A 24,516-nucleotide genomic window follows, 5' to 3' on the forward strand; every position below is an offset into this window, starting at 1 on the left:
ATCTTGCTGCAAACAGTTGACTATAGCTGTTTGTAGGTAGATCTTGCTGTTTGTCTCAGATAAGATGCCACAGAGTTGAACAGATAAGCTTCCCTTTGTCTTAAGACTCACTAAAAAAATGTTGAAAGGTCACTTTTCATTTTCATAGTCTGTCCCTGTCATACTGCCTATGTTATTCATAAAATCTGGGGCTTCCCAGTGGTAAAGAATCTGCCTGCCAATGCAGGAGACAACAGAGACACGGGTTCCATCTCTAGATTGGGAAGATCCCCTGGAATAGGAAATGGCACCCCACTCTAGTATTCTTGCCTGGAAAATTCCATGGGCAAAGGAGCCTGGCAGGCTACAGTCCATGGGGCTGCAAAAAGTCAGATGTGGCTGAGCAACTGAGCACAGCACATTCATAAAATCCATCTCTGCATTTTATAAGTATGTATTAAATGAATAAAAAAGAGCTGGAAAATATTTTAGAAGATGCCATGTAGCTCTGAATATCAGAATACACAAAGGACCGCTGTGTCCAGAGGATAAGACTGAAAAGTAGATCTCCCTGACCACCTGTTATTCACCAGCTAGAATCATTGCCCTGTTGATTTTCTTCATAATGGTTATCACAATTTTAAATTTTCTTGTTTGTTTTCTTGCTTATTTTCTCCTTTTCATTCACTCACTAAAAATAAAAATTTCATGAGTAAGTGTAAAGGTTTATATCTGTACTTTTCAATTACTATAACATCAATCCCTTCAGTCATCATGGCTCATAGTAAGTGTTCAGTCAGTAAATATTTGTCAAATGAGTGAGTCAATCAAAAATAATGTCCTTCCTACCTCTGTTACTGTAAGAATGAAGCCTCTCCATTCTTCCCCATTTTCTGTATTCTCTATCTAAAGATGAAAACAAAAACAGGTAAGGACAAAGAGAAAAAGACATGAATAACTATGAACACTAATACTTTTATTAACTTAGAATAACTTTAGAATTTCATAAGACTGTTTTATAAGACCCCAAATATGTAAGCCCTCAATACCCAGCAAGATTGACAAAATGCATAGTCTTCTATTGAAGCACAAAGTTTTGAAAAGTCAAGTATTTTTTAAACCACTTAAAATCAGTTAAGCAATAATTCAATTTCCTTTTTGCTTAGAACCATTATTGTGTATTTGTTATGAAATATTTCCATACCATTTTCTTTTGTCAGAAGACAGAAGTACATAGCTTTAATCTGTTTGCTTATTAAACAAGTAAAATTGCACATATTTATTTAATTTGAAAAAATGTCAGTGTTAGCACACTTATTTCTGCAGTTGTCAGTTCACGGTTACTCCCCCTACTGATATTTAACACTGACTGGCTTTAAGTTTGAGGCAACCAAGTAGTAAGTTTCCTTAAAAGCTTCCAATTCTTAGCTCTGAATATTACTGATACAGCCAAAATTTATTAAGTGGCAGCTACTGTTCTGAGCGTTTCATCTATATTAACTGATTTAATCATGGCAATTGTGCAAAAAAATGACTTTCTTTTTTAATTTCATTTTACAGATTTATTCATTTAATAGATACTCTAAAAGAGATCAATCCTGGGTGTTCATTGGAAGGTCTGATGTTGAAGCTGAAACTCCAATACTTTGGCCACCTCATGTGAAGGGTTGACTCATTGGAAAAGACCCTAATGCTGGGTAGGATTGGGGGCAGAAGGAGAAGGGGACGACAGAAGATGAGATGGTTGGATGGCATCACCGACTCGATGGACATGGGTTTGGGTGGACTCCTGGAGTTGGTGATGGACAGGGAGGCCTGGCGTGCTGCAATTCATGGGGTCGCAAAGAGTCGGACACGACTGAGCGACTGAACTGAACTGAGTGTCTTTAAGTGCTAGGCCCTTTTATATACTAGTTTATACCTAAGAATAAAACAAAATTCCCTATTCTCATAGAGTTTAGGGTCTAGTAAGGACTAAATAATAAACATAATTGTGAGTAAATGTTTTAACTTCAAGTGGAAATAAATAAGAAAATAAAAAGTAGAGCAAGATTAAGAGAGATTGGGAATGCCATTAGTGGTGAGGGGAGAGGGAAAACAGCAGCAATTTTAATAAAGTGGTCCAGGTAGGCCTCCGTAAGAGGGTTACATCTGAGTCAAGACTTACTTCTGGATGAAGAAACCAAGGCAATAAAGAGGTTAAGTAAGTTGGCTATAATTACACACTAACAAATAAAACAACCAGAGTTCAAGTCTGGGCATCTGACTCCAAGGTTATACTATAAATGCCACATCAGAATTATCCAGGGGGCTTGCTTAAAATGCAGATTCAGAGGCCTGGGCTTGGGAATGGGATCTCACATTTCCCGAGTACCAGTGATTTCTGGTACACTGAAGCTAAAGGACCAGCGCTTTCAAGATTAAATCCAACTACATCTTATTCAATTGTAAGTTAATTCTCTATTTTGCAGTTGTTGGTTGACTTTCACTGGCTCACTTTCAATGTCAATTCAAGAATAAAACCTTTTCCTATATAGGTACTGATATGCAGTGGTAAGTTTAACAAACAGATCTCTGCCTGTGTAGAGTTTAAAGTTTTACAAGATTAAGTCCATGTTTCACAAATTGTGTATATTTTAACAATTCTCATTCAATTTTCTAATGGTTCTTTATAGCTTTTGTTTTGTTTTCTGATCCAGTATCCAATCCAGTATCACACTTTGCATTTAGTTGTCTTGACTTCATAGTCTCCATAAACGTGAACAGGTGTCCAGTATTTCTTTGGCTTTTCTTACACTGGTATTCTTGATTAACATAGGCCATTTGCCCAGCAGAATGTCTCTCAATTTGTGAAATATGACTTTGTCTACTTCAGTGGTTCCAAATATATATCATGTTGAACATGTCTCAGAATCATCTGGGAACTCAGTGAATGCTGAGTTCCTAGATGCCAATTCAAGAACAACTTTCTAAAAACACCAGGTGGGATGGATTTCTGACTTTGCCAGAGGACAGAAGTATATGGTTTCAATGTGCTTGTATACTAAACAGGGAATGTGCCCTTTCAAATCCGTATTTAGAAAACTGTGGTTCCTGGCAAAAGACAAGAAATGTTAACAAAATATAGGACTTGGTGCTCCTCACATAATTCCTCTTTAATTCCTTTTAAGATTTTGAAGAGGTGAATGCTATTTATAACTATGACTTGTTTTAGACTAATTTCTTATCACTCACCTTCAACTGTACGTCTTCTTTTGGCAAAACAAGGGTGAATTTTACACAGTTCTTTTCAGTTGAATTCTGATCAGTAAGACATGTAAGGTCTATTATATCTAACTTGTCAACATACTGCAAAGATAAAGGGAAATCTCATTAAATTACTTCATGAGTAATATATATTGATATTAATTCTAGCAGAAAGGAAAATAAATAATATCTTCATTTCAACTTACTTGTACTTGGCATGGTATCCTGGCTTTCAGCTGTGTGTGGCATCCCTTCCCAACCCAGAAAGCATTGGAAAATGTATTATGTGGTGGTGGACTCAACTGGCTCATACTTTGTGAAAGCCAGTTGAGAAATTTTCAGGAATTTTGCAAGCCAATTGTTAAGCATAGCCATTATTAAAAATTAAATTATATAAACATAAAATTGAATAAATCATATTAGCACCAAGTGTAATTAAAATTCAAGACTCCTGTTTTCCTAGTTATATTACCATCCGGTTGGCCAAAATGTTTGTTCAGGTTTACGGAAAAATGTGAAAGAATGTTTTGGCCAACCCTAATATATAGCATTCTCTGTGCTCTTGTATTTATTTATATCTTCATTTCTGTGTAGTGAAAATGCTATAAACGTACTGTGATAGTGTGCTGCTGAACCTTTCTTTCCAACCCCATGTACAGTGAAATAACATCGATAGGGTGATATTAGTCATGGTGAGAGTTTTTACACCATGAAAATTGGCAAACCTTACTGGTGGCTCAGCAGTAAAGAATCTGCCTGCAGTGCCGGAGACTCAGGATCAATCCTGGGTTGGGAAGATCCCCTGGAGAAGGAAATGTCAACCCACTATAGTATTCTTGCCTGGAATATCCCATGGACAGAGGAAACTGGTGGGCTACAGTCCATGGGGTTTAAAAAGAGTCAGACACAACTGAGCGACTAAACAAAAACAACAACAAATTAATGTTTGATTTAGGTTTTGTTTTGTTAATTGTCCAAGGGGCCCACAACTTTTTCTACAAAGGCTAGATAGGATATGTTTTAGGCTTTGTGGGCCATATACAGTTTTTGTTGCAAATGCTTATTTGTTTTTTAAACAACACTTTAAAAATGTGAAAAATATTCTTAGCTCATAGACTATACAAAAACAAGCTATAGGCTAAATTTGGCTCAAAGACCACAGTTTGCTGAACTAAACTTCAGAACGTGAAGGGGAAAATGTCAGTACTGCAGATGAAATTTTAAAGTTTGCTGTCTCTGAAGCTTTTTGACTGTAAACAGAACAAAAAATGACACAATATTCTTCCATAATTCAAAAATCATTATCTCACTTAACAAAGATGTTGCTCACGTCATTGACAAATGGGTGACATTCTTATATACATAATTATTGCTTTGCTTGCCTCTTACTCATTAATGTAAACAAAAACATTGGTCAACATTCATGTCAAATATCATATTTAATGACAATAAAAATATTAGGGAAACAGCAGATTGGAAAACAACTCCATTTGTCAAATCATAATTGAATAATAATTGGCTACAGATACAGGTTCAGAAAAATCAGTGAAAGTATTCTGTGAGAATTAATTGCCTATATGGAAGTTAGTAAAGAGTATGTATTTTACTTTTTAACTGTGTATTACACATTCTCTGTATCAGTAATATCTATAATAAATATATATGTTCATATATAATTTTTCCTGGAAAGCCATTGTTCAGCACTTACCAAATGCTACTGGTTCAGTTCAGTTCAGTCACTCAGTTGTGTTAGACTCTTTGCAACCCCATGGACTACAGCATGCCAGGCTTCCCTGTCCTTCACTGTCTTCCAGAGTTTTCTCAAACTCATGTCCACTGAGTCAGTAATGCCACTGAACCATCTCATCCTTTGTCACTCCCTTCTCTCCCTGCCCTCAATCTTTCCCAGCATCAGGATCTTTTCCAATGAGTCGCTCTTTGCATCAGGTGGTCAAAGTGTTGGAGCTTCAGCTTCAGCATCAGTCTTCAAATGAATATTCAGGATTGACATGCTGCTGGCTATAAGGATCCTATTAAGACATTTCTATCTTATTCTAGTATAATAAAAACATTCCTTCTGAGCAGTTGGTCTGTGTGGACTGGTCTGTATGCAGCTGACCAGACTTGCTCTGCAATATCTGAAAGATTAGGACCATCTCTAATCTTATTAGGTATTACTATATTAGGTATAATTTTTTGCTAAACCCCTCTCATTCTTGACTGCTTTTTATCTCCTTTTACTTTCCTCTCTGTTATGCCCAGTATAACTTATTTTATTATATTCTTGTAAGTATACTTATTCTAGTTTTCTGAATAAGGTAAGGCATAAAAATAAGGAAATGAACTTTTTTCCAGAGCTATTCCTGTATTAATACGGTTGAGGGTAAGTCTGAGTTGATCTATTTATCTTCAATGAACAAAGAACAATTAAAAATAGAAACGGAGGTATAAGGGAAGGGGGACAAAATTTTTAACTTACACAGAATCTTTTACTGATAAATTATCTAAAGCTAAAGGAGGAAGCAACAGAGGAAGAAATGGTGGAGTTAGATAAAGTATCATAAACTTATCTACTGATTAGAAGAAAGGAGTCTATCTTTTGCTTTTAATTGTAGTATTGGAAGAGTCTTAGTGGCCATCTGTCTAATCTAGCTGCCCTCTGATGCTTGAATCTCCCCCAGGGTATTCCTCCATGCAGTCATCCAGCCTGTGTTGGAACATCTTGAACAACATGAAACTTACATCCTCCACAGCTCTGCCTGGGGCAACGTTTTTCTTGTATTAAGCTACAGTTTTTCCCTAGACAGTTTCCATCCATGGGAACTAGTCCCTCTACCCTGGAATAACAGTAAACAGATTCAGTGACTCTTTCACATTACCCCTGACAGTCTTTCAAATGTTTAAAGGCAGCTTTAAATTCTTCCCTTCTTGCTGTTGTTCAGTCACTCAGTTGTGTCTGACTCTGTGACCCCACGGACTGCAGCCAGCCAGGCTTTCCTGTCCTTCACCATCTCCTGAAGTTTGCTCAAACTCACGTCCATTGAGTCAATGATGCCATCCAACTATCTCATCCTCTATCGCCTTCTTCTCCTCCTGCCTTTAACCTTTCCCAGCATCAGGGTGTTTTCTACTGAGTCAGCTCTTTGCATCAGGTGGCCAAAGTATTGGAGCTTCAGCTTCAGCATCAGTCCTTCCAATGAATATTCAGGACTGATTTCCTTTAGGATTGACTGGTTTGATCTCCTTGCTGTCCAAAGGACTCTCCAGAGTCTTCTCCAACATCAGTTTGAAGGCATCAGTTATTTGGCACTCAGCCTTTGTTATTGTCCAACTCTCACATCCGTACACGACTACTGGAAAAACCATGGTGTTCACTATATGGACCTTTGTCGGCAAAGTAATGTCTCTGCTTTTTAATATGCTTTCTAGGTTTGTCAATGCTTCTATTCCCTTCTTACAGGCTAAGTATCTACGGATCTTATTTGTTCTATCTCTGTGCTTTCTCCTAAACTGTCACTGAAAAAATTCCCCAAAAGTCCACATCCTCTTTTAACAAAACTGGTGGATGGGCAATTCCACAGAATTTCATTGTTCCACAGTCTCTTCATGGGTCATGGTTAAGAATGCTGGCTCAAGAACAACATCTGGGTTATACCCCTTGCATTCACTTTCTGATCATGTACAAGTTTTTTAATGTTAAATTTGACAGTTCTCATCTAGAAAGTTGGGATTAATATAGTACCCACTCTGCAGAGTGGTTGTGAAAATTAAATGAGATAATACATGTAAAATGCTTAAATGCTTACTATATGCCAGCTACTCTCTTAAGTCTTTAGACTGTCTTTAGTCCTTTTACTTACTATTGCATTTAATTTGGGGGGAGGGAAACTTTATGAGATGGGCTACTGTTTTCATCCTAATTTTGATTTGAAACTGATTATGTTGGAGATCTTTCATTTGCTCCTTTAGAGTCACTGTTATTCCTTCACCATCTAACACTGTGCACCAGGAGCAGGAAGTCTCTGGACAAGATGAAGGGCTTCCTTCACCTCTGACTTCTGCTGGGCTGGAACTCTGGTGAACATTGGCAGGAGATCAAAAGAACAAGGAAAGTGAGGTCGGATGTTTATTACTCTGTACAATTGCTTCCTCTGTCAAAGATCACATTCTTTTCAAGGCAGTCTTCCGCTCTCTCAGTACTCTCCTTCTCTTTCCTCTCTTCATAGGTGTGGTAATGGGCACTGTTACAGAGCCTCAGCTTCTGTACTATCCTTGTGGTTTTCCTACTTCCTGTCCACTGCTTTGAATATAGTATCTTCATTAAACTATCTTTGAATTACCTAATTTGAGAGGTCATCAGTTTCCTACCAGTACCCTATCTGATACACTGAGACACAGAAGGGTTAGGTAAATAGCCCAAGATCCCAAAATGGCACCGTGAACAGGGGCAGGGCTGGGACAAAAACTGGTAGTTTACTAAAGACCATGCTCCCAATCACTAAGTTGTACCTCTCTTGCCACAGAGTAAGTAAATAGTAACTATTAACTCCCTCACATACATGTATTGTACAAGGTTTAGGTCAAGGTCTTTTTTATTTTCACTGACATCAGTGGGAATTTAGAGACAAGACAGAGAAATTAATTTTGTTAAAATTTATTTTATGGTATTTGAAAAAACCTCTATATAAATCTTATCTCTATCAAGAAATCTGGCGAAAGATGACCATTTTAAGTTTGTTTTCTGTTTGTTTTTTTAAATGACTTCTGGTTAGTTTACCATTAATGGTGCTGAAATGCCTGCAGGTAAGATACATCACACAAACTCTTATTCTGTATCTTTCATTCAATCTAGTCATTTGATAACCATGTTCTAGAAGTGTGGGCTACTGCATACATGGTCTAAAATATTTATATTTAAATAAGTTATTGGATTATAAAATCTCATAAGCATAGCATTCCAAGGTAGGCATGCATTTGCTACTAAATGCTACATTTTATTTTTGGAAAAAATGAAATGCACTGTTTTCAATTTTTTTGTGGATAAATTGAAATATAAATCAATTATTTAGAATTAATACAAATAAATAATGTCAGAATTTCTTTATTGTTATCTTCATGATTGAGCTCTTCAAAGTCCTATCTCATGGGGTTTGTTTGTGTCTTTCTAGAAAATTTAAATTGTGACATACTGTATGTTACCAGGCTTTGGGATTATCTAGTTCCCTTCAGATTATAAATACATGCTACAGCAAGAATAAAAGTAGGGGAAATTAAAGCCATCACTTGGTAGTAGGCAATTTGAATCCAGATGTTTAGCTAAAATTTTCATTTCTCAACTAAGTTTTTGTTATCAGGCTCAGAAAGAAAAGAATGCAAAGTTAAAAACATGAGTTAGTACCTTCTGAGTTGCCCAGGAAATTTAACCATAGATCGCAGATATAAATGTTCTTATTTCAATTGGTTATACTAGCACATCTTTACTTTCAGAAGGCAAAAAATGAATAACAGACTATATGACAAGTATTTATTGGAAAAAAAATTGAATCAGCTGAACATATTTACTTACTGTTGTACTTTTTTTGTCAGTGTAAAAGAAAAGTGTAGTTCCTCTCAACTCTGTCCAGTAATGCTTATACTCCTGCAGGAAAGGAATTGTAAGCATTATTTCATTATGTATACTCAACTATTTTCCTATTGATATTTCCCTTTGTAACTTTCTTAATTTCTGTGTGATATATGGTTCTTCTTTATCCTGAGATAAATAACCTACTTTTATGGCTTAATTTTACATTTAATTCCTCCATTAAATCCTTCACAAATTTTAGTATGTGGCATGTAGTAGGGATGTAATTTGATTTGTATTTAAATACAGTATTTTCCAAAACTTTCCTCATTGATTTAAGACTCAACTTTCTGTGCAGTTTCAATGAAAGCTTGCACCCATAATCAAGGGATCAGGTTAGAACAAAGCATTTAACGTCTACCTTCCAAGACAGTTGAAAGGATTGAACGAATTAAAACACATAGATCACTTAGCATAGTACATGGCTCACAGTTTAGGTTCAGTAAATAGAATATATTTATATAGATCAAGGAAATACGAGCAATTGATAATGATAAAAATAACACAATCAAAGCTGAAATTTGAATTCAAATTTCATTCATGTGCTGAACATTTCATAATTAACATATTCACTTTATTATGCATTCTATAGGAAAACAGTTTTTTTTAAGTTTAAAATATTTAAGTAATCTAGTGAGGCTCTTGACCAAGTGAAAGGATATTTAGATAAGAACTTAACATTTTATGAAGAGTGGCTGTATTACAAAAGAATGGCAAGGGTGGTAGTTGGTGGGGTGTGGTTAAAGAATTAAAAAAAAAAATCCTTCCACATCTAAAGACTTACCTTTATACCCAGCTCTTTGCAAAAATGTTTTGAAAAATTCCAGTTAGTTTTATAAACATGTTGATCTTTCCTTCCTTTAGGGTTTACTTCGGAAAAGGCAATGGCACCCCACTCCAGTACTCTTGCCTGAAAAATCCATGGATGGAGGAGCCTGGTAGGCTACAGTCCATGGGGTCGCTGAGAGTCGGACACGACTGAGCAACCTCACTTTCACTTTTCCCTTTCATGCACTGGAGAAGGAAATGGCAACCCACTCCAGTATTTTTGCCTGGAGAATCCCAGGGACGGCGGAGCCTGGTGGGCTGCCGTCTATGGGGTCGCACAGAGTCGGACACTACTGAAGCGATTCAGCAGCAGCAGCAAGCTGGGTTTTCAGATGTTAGATTATCTTGACTTATATGGAGGAGCAATGTAAGAAAATCAAATGAGGAATTTTTTTCTTTTGCGTATAAATGTGAAGACACTCTTATGTGTTACGGTATTATGTATCTTGTTAATAATGACATTGCATTTGCCTTTTTCTGATCAGCAAAATGTTGGTCACCTCTTCAGAATTTATTTACTTATTTTCTCAAATAATGGGAACACTATAACCCATCTTGCTTTAATTTTCCTTGGCTCTCAGAAAGCTCAAGATTAAGTTGATTCTGAATTAAAGCAACCACATGTCTCATGGTCTTATTAGAACTATTTTCTCACTTTGTCTTCATGGCTGATAAGGTGCTATATTAGCTTTTCTTGTATAACAAGCCACCCTAAAACTTAGTGCCTAAAACAGCAAGCATTTTCTATTTCTCCTCATCCTGTGGCTGACCGATGATACTTTGGATCCGGGTACACTTGGCTGTGACTTAATGGTCGAGGGTGCCTTCATTCACTTGTTTGGGGTCTTGGCTGGGACTGTAAAATGACTCAGTGTGTTAGTGTAATTAATATATTTAGTTTTTGTTCCCGAGTTCCTGGTATAGAGATCCTAAAACACTTGGAATTTCCTAATAGAAGTGTTTTTGTTACTCCTAGTGAACCCCTTTACATCATATCAGAATTTTTACTAATGAGATAATTTAGGATGGGACCCCTAGATAGCTTCAGGATGGGTCAGTCTAGTCACCAAAAGAACGAATAATTAGAAGGTTGGAGCTTTCAGCCCCACCTACCAACCTCCAAGAAGGAAGAGGTTAAGCTTTGTAAAAACTCTTGAACAACGAGATTTAGTAAGCTTCCATGTGCCAAAGGGGTGGTATACCTCATCTCCACAGAGACAGTAACACCCGTGCTTAGGATCCTTCCAGACCTTGACCTCTTCATCTAGATGTTCATCTGTTTCCCTTTTCAGTAAATGTGAGCAGTATTTTCCTGAATTCTGTGAGCCATTCTAGTAAATTGTCAAATCTTGGGAAAGTGTCCTGGGAACCCTGATTTATAGCCAGTCAGTGAGAAGGACAGGAGATGTGGGACTTGTGGCTAGTGGCTGAAGTGGGAGATAGTTTCGTGGGACTCAGCTCTTAATTAAGCTGTGGGGTCTTCACTAAATCTGAGTAGGTAATTAGTATCAGAATTGAACTGAATTGTTGAACACCCAGTTGATGTCCAAGAGAATCAGAGAATTGGTTTTTGGTGCTAGAAACCACCCCACTGAAACAACTGGAATCACACTCCACGCAGTTTCATCTTCCAGTCAGCAGCCTAGACTTGTTCACGTGCTGGCAGAAGGAACACCCAGGGACAAGAGAGGGCAAAACCCAAAGTGCAAGTACTGCCTGATTCTCTGCTTTTGTCACATTTATCAAAGCATGACCTAGTCTAGATTCAAGGGGCAGAAAATTTGACTCATTCTCTTTATGGAAGGAGCAGAAAAGTTGCATTTCCAAGGGGAGTGTATACAGTGAGGATTGAACAAACTGATGGTAGTCCTGCAGCAACCTACATCAGGGGCAGAGATGGAACTTGGAGCACAGTTTCTCTGTCCATGTCTTGTGCTCTTTCTTCTCCATCCTACCTCTCAACACAGAGTGGGCTATAATGTAATGTAATGAACCTGCTGGTGCCTCCTGAACCAATGAGTGATGACCAAAGAAAAGAACAATTCCAAAGGGCATAGGATTGACGTGTCAGCCAATAGATGGTCCCCAAAGGAGCAATTATAAAACTGGGCAAAGAAATTCTTCCTCTTGTCTGAAATCCAGATGCCAATATGTATACCTGACACATCTTGGAGTCAAGCACTTTAATAAGGCAAGAGAAAAAACCTTAATTTCAGCCCCCATCAGGAGTCTTTTATTTCCTTATTTTCACATAGGATAAAAAAAAAGTTAAAGGCATTGAAATAACCCTTTGCCTGGTGTCTCTGCTGCTTTCATTTGCTCTCCAGTCTATCCTGCATGATACTGCTAGAATTACCTCCTCTGCAGAGAGTAGGACTGAGTATGTAAGAGGTAAGTCTGGGAGACAGGATCCTCAACTCAGTCCCTTGCCATCATCTCTTAGCTCAACCTACCACACAGAGAGGATGTTCTGCTTTGTTCCTGCCATGTGGCAAAGGGTCTCCAAGAGGGATAGGCAGAGGTTCATTCTGTGGTGGGGGAACTAAGAGCTCATATGTAGCAACTAAAAGTTTGTATCAACTAAAAAAAAAATCCTGTATGCCAAAGGAAGATTGAAGATCCCACGTTCTGCAACTAAGACCCAAGACAGTCAAATCAATTAAAAAAAAAAATCATAAAGACTATGTAAATCTGGGGTAAAGTGTCAACACAGTTTTAGCCTTGAGTCTAAACCACATAGTGATAGAATTTATTAATAAGAGTAACATTCTTTCCACATGGTAATTTGCATGGGTGTGTGACAGTGGTGGCATCTAAAAATCTCTAAGATAGATCTCTTTCAATGGGATTCTGTACAAGAAGATAGTTTGTAAACTAGAATAATGAAATTCATTGTCATTCCTATATGAAATCATGCTTTCATACAGTCTTAAGTAAAGAGATAGAAAACTGCATTGAGAAATTTGGTTTGAAAAGTTGCTAACCTATACTGTCTCTATGATCAGCCCAGCGTTTCTGTAAGCACTGTGAAAGTATGTTGTCACTCTGTTGAAAAAGTACTTGAATTTTCTCAGAATTGACTTGAGATTAAATAATGAAACAATTCAGTTTTATTGTGGAGCTTTAAAAAAAGTCATATGTCTCTTTTTAAGGCTTTTACATTCTGTTTTAATAGGAAGTCTCTCAATGCAAGGAGCAAGTCAAGGATACGTGATATTTTGGAACTATTATGGGGGTGAGGAAGTGGGGAGGAGTTTGGAATATAGGCATATTGGTTAGAGAATTGAATCACAGGTTGTGTAGTTTTACTGAAGTATGGCATCTAAGATCAAGTCCAAACCTGAGATTTTTATGATTCCTAGAGGAAAAGAAAACAAGAGAAAAGCCTGTAGTCAAAGTCTACCACTCTGTTAATCTTCTTAATTAGCCTCATCAGTATTAACCTGGAGAAGGCAACGGCAACCCACTCCAGTCCTCTTGCCTGGAAAATCCCATGGATGGAGGAGCCTGGTAGGCTGCAGTCCACGGGGTCGCTAGGAGTCGGACACGACTGAGCGACTTCACTTTCATGCCTTGAAGAAGGAAATGGCAACCCACTCCAGTACTCTTGCCTGGAGAATCCCAGGGACGGGGGAGCCTGATGGGTGGCCGTCTCTGGGGTCACACAGAGTCGGACACAACTGAAGCGACTTAGCAGCAGCAGCAGCAGTATTAACCTACCATAAGATAGAAAAACTAAAATCACTAATAGCAGTCAAAGTTTATTGCATTCCCTCTGTATATACATGCATACATGCATCTATGCTTCTGAGAAAAATTATAGAGGTGTTCAGTCATGAGAGAATGGTATGAATTGCACAGAGTTAATGAGGGAAACATGGGAGCATTACTGATAAATAAACATATAGATTTTTAGAAAGGATAAAAGAGGGTTTATTAAATGAGGGAAGAAGCAAGAACAAAAGACACTGAGTTGAGAAAAAGGCAGTCTGGAGGAAAAGGAAGATTATAAATATCAGTGGGCCCTGTGAACACCAACCACAGCCACAAACCTAAGAATACTTCTAATTTATATTCAATATGCAGAGACCTGCAGATCATAGTCTTGATTTAGTTTCTGAGAAGTGCTCCTGAAAACTAGTATAATTTAAGTCATCTATAAATATCAATTGTAGTGACCAACATCTAGGTATATATTTATATCTACAGAGATAACATAAATATTTTAAAAATTAAATTTGAAGGACCTGTTTTTGAATTAAATACATTTAATACAAGATGTCTTATTTTTAAGCAGTCACTTGTGTTCAATTGCTGAAGTAAGAAAAGATACTGAAATGGACCTTTTGAATTTATCACTAGCTTCAATATCATTAGATGACCTTGTATTTAGAGTTTAAGGTGACTATTATTTTCATTCATTAAGCAATTGTTTTTGAAAGTCTACTGAGCTTACTATTGAGCTCAGTGTGATGAAGAATCTAGTGATTAGACATCCCCAACCTTGAGAAACCCAGTAAATGGAATTAGAACTTTAGTTTGAAAGGCAGCATGATGTCAAGTGCTTTGCAATTAAATCCCAGCTAAGCTCTTTATGGTGAGGCACTTTGAACATAAACTCTGTGAGCAACAATTCACCCATCTTGAAGTGGGTAAAATAATTTCTACCCAGAAGAATTACTATAAGGACCAGAGAGACAGGACATTAAGAGCCTAACATACCTCCCATGTCAACACCTCAAGAAAATATACTCATATAGTCCATTTGATCACGGAGGAGCCTGGTAGGCTACAGTCAGTCCATGGGGTCGCTAAGAGTCAGACACGACTGAGCAACTTCACTTTCACTTTTCCCTTTCTTGCACTGGAGAAGGAAATGGCAACCCACTCCAGTATTCTTGCCTGGAGAATCCCAGGGACGGCGGAGCCTGGTGGGCTGCCGTCTATGGGGTCACACAGAGTGGGACACGACTGAAGTGACTTGGCAGCAGCAGCAGTCCATTTGATTTGATCATCACAGCAACCCATTCAGTTATACAAGAGAGTAACTGTCCATTTTGCAAAACAGGAAACAGATGAAAAGATATGAGGGACTGCCCAAGTTCTGCAGGAGGACCGATACATCTCCTGGCACCCAGGACTCTTTTCTCATTGATGTAACTAGTAAAAATGGGTGACAGTGCAAATTTAGTTAAGTTCCTCTCTATCCCCTGTCCCCAGTAAAAAGTTCCTTCCTTTTTTCTCTTGTGAGTGAATAAAGGTTCTTTGCTTAAGGAAGGACATTGTATAGTAGTCTACAAAGTGTGGCACTAAACCCTGGAAGGATGTAAGATGATTTCACTGGGGAAGAAACTTTTAGAATATCTATTTATATTTCATTTATTTCATCTTAATTCTTTTCTTGCATATAGTCAGTCATTTTTTTGGAATTAGTACAGGAGCACACCATAATTTCTAAACAAATTAATATTCTTATGTTAGAGATCTATGTTCAAAAATGTTTTCTTGAAAGGAGTGTGTTATTTTAAAATTTTGGAAAGCACTAGCATAGAGAACTTTTTGAGAGCACAGCCAAGCCCTAAAATTTTTCTAAATGAATTAGTGGCAGTTGGAGGACTAGTCAGAGAAATGTTACTTTAATGCTATTTTAATGGTCATATTCTATGTTCAGGCTAATAAGAAGACATATTACATACAGTGTTTTTAATTTGAACACATCACAGTTTGAAGAAACTGTGAGATGTTATCCAAACTCTCTCTTATTTTCAAATAGCTCCAAAAAAAATGAGAATTTTGCATATTTCTAAAAACTATGATGCCATGGTTATCTCATTGTAACACCTAATGGCTTTTATTATCTGATAAATCTAATCATCCAGAATTCTAGTGTTGTGGATTAAGTAAATTTTCCCACATTTTCACCGTAAAGGTTATGTACTTTTATGGGTTCTTGGCCTTGGATCCATGGACCTCTTGGAATTGCGGTTAAAATGGTATATTTTGGCACATTTTCTTAAGGGCAAATCTCCTTAATTCTTAAAAGTGCCCCTGTCAGAGAAGATCTTCTATACACCTTTGGTTCGCCTCCCTTTCAAAAATTCCTTGGCACTTTGCTGCCACTTGCCTAGAAATCCCAGTATTCTCCTTAACTTTCTCTCGTTGCTTTTGTTTCAAGCACTCTAATTATCACCATGGCCCTCCTTTGAGCCGGATTAAAAACTGATTTTAGTATGTTAATAAGAATGTGACAGATAATAAAATAGAAGGAGAATGAATCTAATCTCTAGTATGAGGCAGGTGTTTTATATTTGTTATCCCTTTAATCCTTAAAACCACTTTGTTAGTAGACATTACTGTCGTTCTCTTGCTCTTTTCTCTCTGATGTATAAGTAAAAGATACTTTGCTATGAATTCAAGTGGAAGCATAAGTTAATTTCCTCCCAAACATTTACACCAATAGTTTATTCTTGCCATTTCAAAGTATGCTTTCTAAGAAAAGTTAGGCATTCGAGTAAGTGAGTCATCACTCCTGACTAACCTAACCCTCATGAAGGCAGGGGTTTTATATTTTATTCGTATTCTCTGGAACTGAGTGTGATGTTTGGTGCATAGGAAACACAAAATAAACACTGCTTAAATGAATGAACTGATTAAGAACTGACTGTATCCCAGGCATTATACCTTGAGAGGTAAGTCATATTCTCTCCATTTTATAGTTGAGGAAATTTAGTCTCAAGGAAATTGAGTAACTTGTATAAAATCACAGAATATAAGTGGCAAAACCATTAGGTAAAGACATGTTTTCCTGACACTCTAAAATCCTTGTTTTTTCTATTATCCAGACCAATGGAATGCCCTTTTTAAACACTAAAGGGAACCCAGTACCAGAAACAGTCATAACAAAGTCTTTGGAAAAAATTCAATAAATAGACAAGTTTAAATTACAATCTAAAAATTTTTTTCCCAACTCCCCTTTCCTGGCATGTAACTGACAGATATTACTAATTCATGCTTAACACCCATAACAGAATACAAGTTACCATGTCTTTCCTCTCCAATAGTAAATGATCTGATTATATATATAAAAAAATATGAGTGTGCTGCTACAGATATTTTTACATACACAAATTTTCTGTAAACATTAATAAATCCTCAGAAAATATATTTTTATCATTAAACATTTGTCAAGGCATTTCTCAAAAACCTAATTTTTTTCTAGCTTCAGTTAATGTTAACATTTCATAAAATTTGACCTAAGTTAATTATTTCTTTTTTCTTTAGTCACAGACACTTCTGTGTTTATGTCTTATTCATTTCAAATTATCCACAGTTAGTATTTCAAAAGCACTGATTTTAATTAATTATAAGTTTTCATTTTTATGTTTAAAAAATACAGAGTGCTTTGTGAATTTTGTTCGAGTGAATGTATTTATGTAGCTTAGTGTACACCTACCCATAGAGCACCCTAAGTATCATCTTTTAAAATCACTATCTTGAAAGTATCTTAGAACTTATAACTAACTATACAGCATCTTAAACACTGTCAAGTTTATCATTGTCCCAATTTTTTCAAAAGTTTATCATAAAAAATAATTTGATCATTATTTGAAAACTTCAATCAGACAGAATAGGAGCAGAAGTTTTAATTTCAGGAATAGTATAATTTTATCTTAATAATACATGTCATCATGGAAGCATAGTAGCACATTACAGAGAAAATATATACCAAACATTTTATCTTCTAAACTAAACTCTTCTGTGATGTTTAAATACATTTTTTGGAAATTTAGAAATTTTTTTTACATTAGTGACTTAACATTAGAACCTTATATTATTATACATAATACTCATATATACACACATATGAGTTCAAGCCATATGTTGTATTTAAATTATGTAAATTGGGATCATATTTCTTACCTAAGGAAAGAAGGTTCAATTCTAGCAGAAACAAGAAGGCCCTTGTTTTCTCATGTCACCATACAATAAGTTTTATATTAAGACAGAAGCTTCTAGTTTAATATCATCTATGGACTTACCTGGTATTCTGATCGCTTAACTAATAAAAAACCTTCAAAGTACAAGGGTAGAGCAGTAATCTTTGCCCTTTCTTGGAAGATCCTGCGAGGGGCTGGTTTCGGGGGCTTCTTAGCCATCATACCCTCTTTGTTGGTGTGTGGTTTGTTTCAACTTTATCCAATTTCAGACAAAATTGTATCTCCCTTGTATAAGAGGAAAGGGCGACTGTTCAAAGAGGAAGTCCCAGCTAAGAGTTTAAACCACAATAGGACACACATGCACACACTTTTTTTTCTTTACTTTTTGTGAGGTAAGAAAGAACAGGCGTAGACCAACTTTGAGAAGGTAATCGCTCAGGAAACTACATGTGTTTAGAATTACAATAGCAAAATAAACAGAGAAGTAATATCACCAGAGGATGAAAAGAACAGATGTGGAGATTACAGACTTTCAGGGAGACATCAAGGTCATGTTTGATTTCTCCCACCTTTTTTGTTTGTTGCTGCCCATTTTTATCCCCAGAAGACATGACTTGAATTAGTTCCACTTCATTAAAAATTACTTCATAAGATAACTGTGTTAATACTATTTCTGTTTTAGGTACAGCTGGCCTTCTATCCAGATTCTACATGGATTCATTGACTATACAGAGAAAATTTTAGAAAAAAAAATCAGAAACTTCCAAAAGGCAAAACTTGAATTTCCCATGTTCTGAAAACTATTTTCATAGCATGTACACTGTATTAAGTATAATAAATAACTGAGATGATTTAAAGTATACAAGAGGATTTTGTAGGTTATATGCAAATACTCTGCTATTTTATACAAGAAATTTGAGCATTCAAGGATTTTGTGGAGGTCCTGAACTGATCACCTACTGATAGCAAGGGAGGACTGCATTTCAGAACTGAACTTTGTTTACATTTTTAGAAAAATGGTGCTATTTATCCCATGCCCATTTTGATGGTTCACTAAATGTAAACTGCAGTTATGGGAATGTGATATTTTTTACTTCTTTGTCAATCAATATTTTGAGTTGATTATTTACCAGTGGATATTTGGCAAAATATGTCTGGCAAGGAAAGCTGTAAATTTTCAAGCTTATATTTTGTTCTTTTTTGCTTTCTAAGCAGAGGATCACTGATGCTATATGGGGTACAGCTACCTAGTAAGATTTATAGAGCTACACTGAGGCCCTAATGCATTCATTATTTGCTTGTGGAAAATGGTCCTTAAGAGACTGGATTTGGTACAGCACTGTGCAAAGAATGATGGGGGAGAGGAACATGGGAAGGAAATCTGGTTTGTTTTGCAGGGGTCTTAAGAGGTTCCACCATTTTCTATTTCACCCTTAATATTACAGAGTTGCTTGAGGTCTAGGATGCAGGCCTGAGCATTCTTCCCTGTTAGACTAGCCTATTCTCATCAGTCAAAGCAACACAGGCATCTCCAATCTGAGCCCCCTTTCTTAATGGAAAGACCATGTCGTTTTCCCCACCAGTATGGTTCTATTGGATCTTCAGCTGTAGGTGTGAGGAATTAGATTGTCTACAAAATAAGGTGTGATGAAATAAAATTCCTATTTTATAGCCAGACAAGAAAAATTTAAACATAAAATTTTTCTCTGCCCATTTGGGCCTCTTCTCTCTCCTTCAGCATGTTCGGTATTGTGTATCTGCATTAATCAGGCCTCCCTGGGAGATAACCTTCCTTCTCAATCTGGTAAGGAGGTGTGATGACCCACCGCTCGCTTTGTACTGGCATGTGTAAACTGTCAATATGTTTTTGTCCTAAAACTCTTTGTCTCAAAAATACAACAGTGTTTTGATCTCTAATAGGCAGAACAGTCCTTAGAACTTTCTGAAAGGTTGTTCCCGAGGTTATAACCCTCAGGTTGGCTTGAATAAAGTTTTCCATTTCTTTCTTAAATGTACTATTGATTAACTTTTTCATTCACATGCATGGTGTATTTAACTGGCAAGATACAAGCGATAACCCACCAGAAGATACTTGGAATCTTCCCTGACCGACACTCCACACGAGTATGAGTCCATTGAGCCCCACTGGCTTCTTAGTCTCCTCAGAAAAGTGAGTTCTCCTGGTATCTGGATCTCATTGCTTTTAAGTGGTGAGCCTGAAAATTTTATTTGAGGTGTTTTTACTTAAGACTTGGAGTCTTAGCAGCACTAGTGCATTTCCTAGGTCGAGATCTAGGGGAATCTGGGCAGGAGGCCCAAGGAAATATGAGTGGTTGGATTTCCATTAAATTTGGCTTAAGTTTAAAAAAGAAAAGTTGATATATAGTCTGAATAAAATTTTGCTAGTGAAATGAGAAACTGAATTATTCAGCTTCAAAGAACAAGGGATATTTGTTCCTTTGGGCCACAAAGTGTTCTAAGGTGACTGAGCACCTAGAGGAAATGTCTGAGGATTAGTTGTGACATGTAGGAGTTCTATAGAGAAACTCATTGCAATTGCATAGAATTACAAGTAAGTTCTTCTCAGGTAGAGCAATACAGACTGATTATCAGTAAACTAAAGAGTGTTCAGATACATTATGAAAATGAAAACAGCTTGAAACTGAAATTGGGAGATGAAGATTCAGAGTTACTGCCTTCTCTTTATATTGAGACCTGTTTCTTGCTACCCCAAACTTTAAATAATAAAATATAAGTCCAAGTAAATTTTTTGAGACAAAACCATAATTAATTTTTAGTTTCAGTATACTAAGGAAGTGATTTGAGTGGCAAAGGAAAGCCTAATTTGACAAATGACCTAATCCACATTCTTGGCAGCTGGTAGCTATAATACAGAGGGGAAGTGAAAGGGGGGATAAGAACTGAGAAATGAAGAGGGGCAGGAGACAGGATGTTTGTAATCATCAGTGGTTGGAATAGAAGAAGTAGTCACTGGCCTTATGGCCAGAGAGTTTCATGGGAGAAAGAATATCTCCAGAAAAATGTAAAGATAGGAATATTTTTGAGAAATAATCATCTAGGTAATTATGTCTTTCTTAACTTAAAAAATAAACTAAAGAAAAACCAGTTCAACAGCTTCTGTAAGTTTCTTTGATTTGCCAACTTGCAAGTAAAATTGATCCTTAATATAACAATGCTCAAATTATATCCCCCTAAAACTGACAAAATGCAAAAATCCTGCTGAAATTTTATTATCCAGTTGGACCTGTCCACAACTTTCAACATCATTATACCACTGCACCATTACAATAGAAATCCTCTTACAGATACTACAAGTTTTAAGTGGTGAATAATAAATTTGTAGGTAAGAAAAAGTGTTTGGGCAGAGGGGGGGAAGCCAGTTTTGCTGCTAACCAGCTCCAGACCTTGAGCAAACCAGTTTACTTATCTGAGATAACAGCTTCCTCATTTCTTGCTTTAAGAGCTGCAACAGGCTGCTGTCTGCATGCATGCCAAGTCGCCTCAGTCGCGTCTGACTCTGTACGACCCCATGGACTATAGCCGACCAGGCTCTTGCCATGCCCTTTTCCAGGGGATCTTCCTGACCCAGGGATGGAACCCGCATCTCTTAAGTTCCTGTATAGGCAGTCAGATTCTTGACCACTAGCGCCACCTGGGAAGCCCAGGCTTCTTTCTAGCAGCCTCCTATTTTCCACTCTTTGCCTCTCTGATCCATTTAAAATGCAGTATAAGCCAGTCATTTCCCTGCTTCAAACATTTTATGAATTTTCAGTCCTTCCAGATTCATTCTTCTTCTTTTTTTTTCCTATTTTATTTATTAATTTTTAAAAATTAGTTTATTTTCTATTTTTTAACTTTACAATATTGTATTTGTTTTGCTATACATTGGCATGAATCCACCATGGGTGTACATGTTTTCCCCTTCCAGAACCCCCCTTCCACCTCCCTCCCCATCCCATCCCTCCAGGTCATCCCGGTGCACCAGCCCCGAGCCCCCTGTATCATGCATTGAACCTGGACTGGCAATTCGTTTCACATATGATAATTTACATGCTTCCATGCCATTCTCCCATATCATCAGATTCATTCTTTTATCTTTTTCATCAGCACTAAATATTGAGCACCAACAAATTCTCAAACATCACAAGGTCATTCCTAACCCTTTTAAATCAACTCCTTAAAAATACTCTCTTCTAGTAACTTTGCTTACTCCCAGTGTCTTAATACTCATGGTTTTTCCCATCTCCTCATACCTTTCCAATCACTGTATGCTTTGCTTTCATGCCCTTCTTCCCTCTTGTTAATACAACTCCCTTCTTGCCCTTTAAGATCCAGATTGATTACATCTTTGTCGTGAAGATTTTCTGAATCCTTCCCTATCCTCAAGAGGAACATTTGTCTCTTTCATCCTGCACTTGCATAGCATTTTATGCATTTTTTTATTGTAGTATCTGTTCCATTGTATTTTAGTTACTCATACAGCCTCTGCATCAACAGGAAACTGAATTTTTCAAATACAAGGATTGTGTTGAAGTCAAGGTCAATAAGAAGTATTATAGATTGTGGTAACCATTTATTAAATTTTTCCAGCTGAAAAAACATTATGATTCTAATTCTAATTCTTAGCCTCCACTGTGACAGGAATTTCTTTTTTTCTGATATATGTGAACACTGGTTGAAGTATCATTCTTTTGTTGCCATGTATAACAATCATGGACTTCCCAGGTGGCAGAGTTGGTAAAGAATCCGCCTGCCAATGCAGGAGATGCAAGAGACACAGGTTCAATCCCTGAGTTGGGAAGATCCCCTGGAGTAAGAAATGGCAACGCACTCTGGTATTCTTGCCTGGAAAATTCCATGGAGCCTGGCAGGCTACAGTCCATGGGGTCACAAAGACTTGAACACAACTGATCAACTGAGCACACACACAAACATAACAATTATATTATTATCAAATTATTGAAAATATTCAAAATCCAACTAGTATTGTCATCATCAGCATCTTCATCACAGGAATTTGCTTTAGATCAGGATATATGAAAAATATAACTCAACAGCTTTGAGTGAAGTATATGGATTAACTCATATAAAACCAATATCTTAATGTTCTTTGATATCTATAAGTCATCTATGTTAAAATACAATTAAAGTGAATGAGTGCACATTTTTACAATAGTTAAGGGTCTCTAAAATACTGTATTATTGAATTTATTGAAATTGATTCAGTCGGTAAATCTGAATAAGAGCCTCCAGTCCCTCTCTTCAGTTCAGTAGCTCAGTTGTGTCCAACTCTTTGCGACCCCATGAATCACAGCACGGCAGGCCTCCCTGCCCATCACCAATTCCCAGAGTTTACCCAAACTCATGTCCATCGAGTCGGTGATGCCATCCAGCCATCTCATCCTCTGTCGTCCCCTTCTCCTCCTGCCCCCAATCCTTCCCAGCGTCAGGGCCTTTTCCAATGAATCAACTCTTCGCATGAGGTGGCCAAAGTATTGGAGTTTCAGCTTCAACATCAGACCTTCCAATGAACACCCAGGGCTGATCTCCTTTAGGATGGACTAGTTGAATCTTCTTGCAGTCCAAGGGACTCTCAAGAGTCTTCTCCAACACCACAGTTCAAAAGCATCAATTCTTCGGCGCTCAGCTTTCTTCACTGTCCAACTCTCACATCCATACATAACCACCGGAAAAACCATAGCCTTGACTAGACGGACCTCTGTTGGCAAAGTAATGTCTCTGTTTTTTAATACGCTATCTAGGTTGGTCATAACTTTCCTTCCAAGGAGTAAGCATCTTTTAATTTCATGACTGCAGTCACCATCTGCAGTGATTTTGGAGCCCCCAAAAATAAAGTCTGACACTGTTTCCACTGTTTCCCCATCTCTTTCCCATGAAGTGATGGGACCGGATGCCATGATCTTAGTTTTCTGAATGTTGAGCTTTAAACCAACAGTTGCACTCTCCTCTCTCACTTTTATCAAGAGGCCCTTTAGTTCTTCTTCACTTTCTGCTATAAGGGTGGTGTCATCCGCATATCTGAGGTTATTGATATTTCTCCTGGCAATCTTGATTCCCGCTTGTGCTTCCTCCAGCCCAGCATTTCTCATGATGTACTCTGCATATAAGTTAAATAAGCAGGGTGACAATGTACAGCCTCGACGTACTCCTTTTCCTATTTGGAACCAGTCTGTTGTTCCATGTCCAGTTCTAACTGTTGCTTCCTGTCCTGCATACAGGTTTCTCAAGAAGCAGGTCAGGTAGTCTGGTATTCCCATCTCTTTCAGAATTTTCCACAGTTTATTGCAATCCACACAGTCAAAGTCTTTGGCATAGTCAATAAAGCAGAAATAGATGTTTTTCTGGAACTCTCTTGCTTTTTTGATGATCCAGCAGATGTTGGCAATTTGATCTCTGGTTCCTCTGCCTTTTCTAAAACCAGCTTGAACATCTGGAAGTTCACAGTTCATGTATTGCTGAAGCCTGGCTTGGAGAATTTTGAGCATTACTTTCTAGCATGTGAGATGAGTGCAATTGTGCAGTAGTTTGAGCATCCTTTGGCATTGCCTTTCTTTGGGATTGGTATGAAAACTGACCTTTCCAGACCTGTGGCCACTGCTGAGTTTTCCAAATTTGCTGGCATATTGAATGCAGAACTTTCACAGCATCATCTTTCAGGATTTGAAATAGCTCAACTGGAATTACATCACCTGTACTAGCTTTGTTTGTAGTGATAGTGATGCTTTCTAAGGCCCACTTGACTTCACATCCCAGGATGTCTGGCTCTAGGTGAGTGATCACACCATCATGATTATCTGGGTCATGAAGATCTTTTTCGTACAATTCTTCTGTGTATTCTTGCCACCTCTTCTTAATATCTTC

The 24,516-nt window shown here is 37.3% G+C and overlaps 1 protein-coding gene across 1 annotated transcript in view; it reads right to left on the reverse strand.

The window, feature by feature from the left end:
* STAP1 (signal transducing adaptor family member 1) overlaps positions 1–17,880 on the reverse strand; it is a 30,251-nt gene extending 12,371 nt beyond the window's left edge. The window contains exons 1-4 of the mRNA XM_081587933.1: positions 17,716–17,880; positions 8,792–8,863; positions 3,214–3,327; positions 829–885 (exon numbers count right to left, since the gene is read on the reverse strand). Of these exons, the coding sequence (XP_081444059.1) occupies positions 829–885; positions 3,214–3,327; positions 8,792–8,863; positions 17,716–17,835 (363 nt within the window). The 5' untranslated portion in view covers positions 17,836–17,880. The remainder of the gene's footprint in view (positions 1–828; positions 886–3,213; positions 3,328–8,791; positions 8,864–17,715) is intronic.
* Between the last annotated feature and the right edge of the window lie 6,636 nt (positions 17,881–24,516).

Source organism: Giraffa tippelskirchi, chromosome 1 (assembly GCF_054371585.1).
Source record: "Giraffa tippelskirchi isolate mGirTip1 chromosome 1, T2T-mGirTip1v1.2.pri, whole genome shotgun sequence".
Classification (NCBI taxonomy): domain Eukaryota; kingdom Metazoa; phylum Chordata; class Mammalia; order Artiodactyla; family Giraffidae; genus Giraffa; species Giraffa tippelskirchi.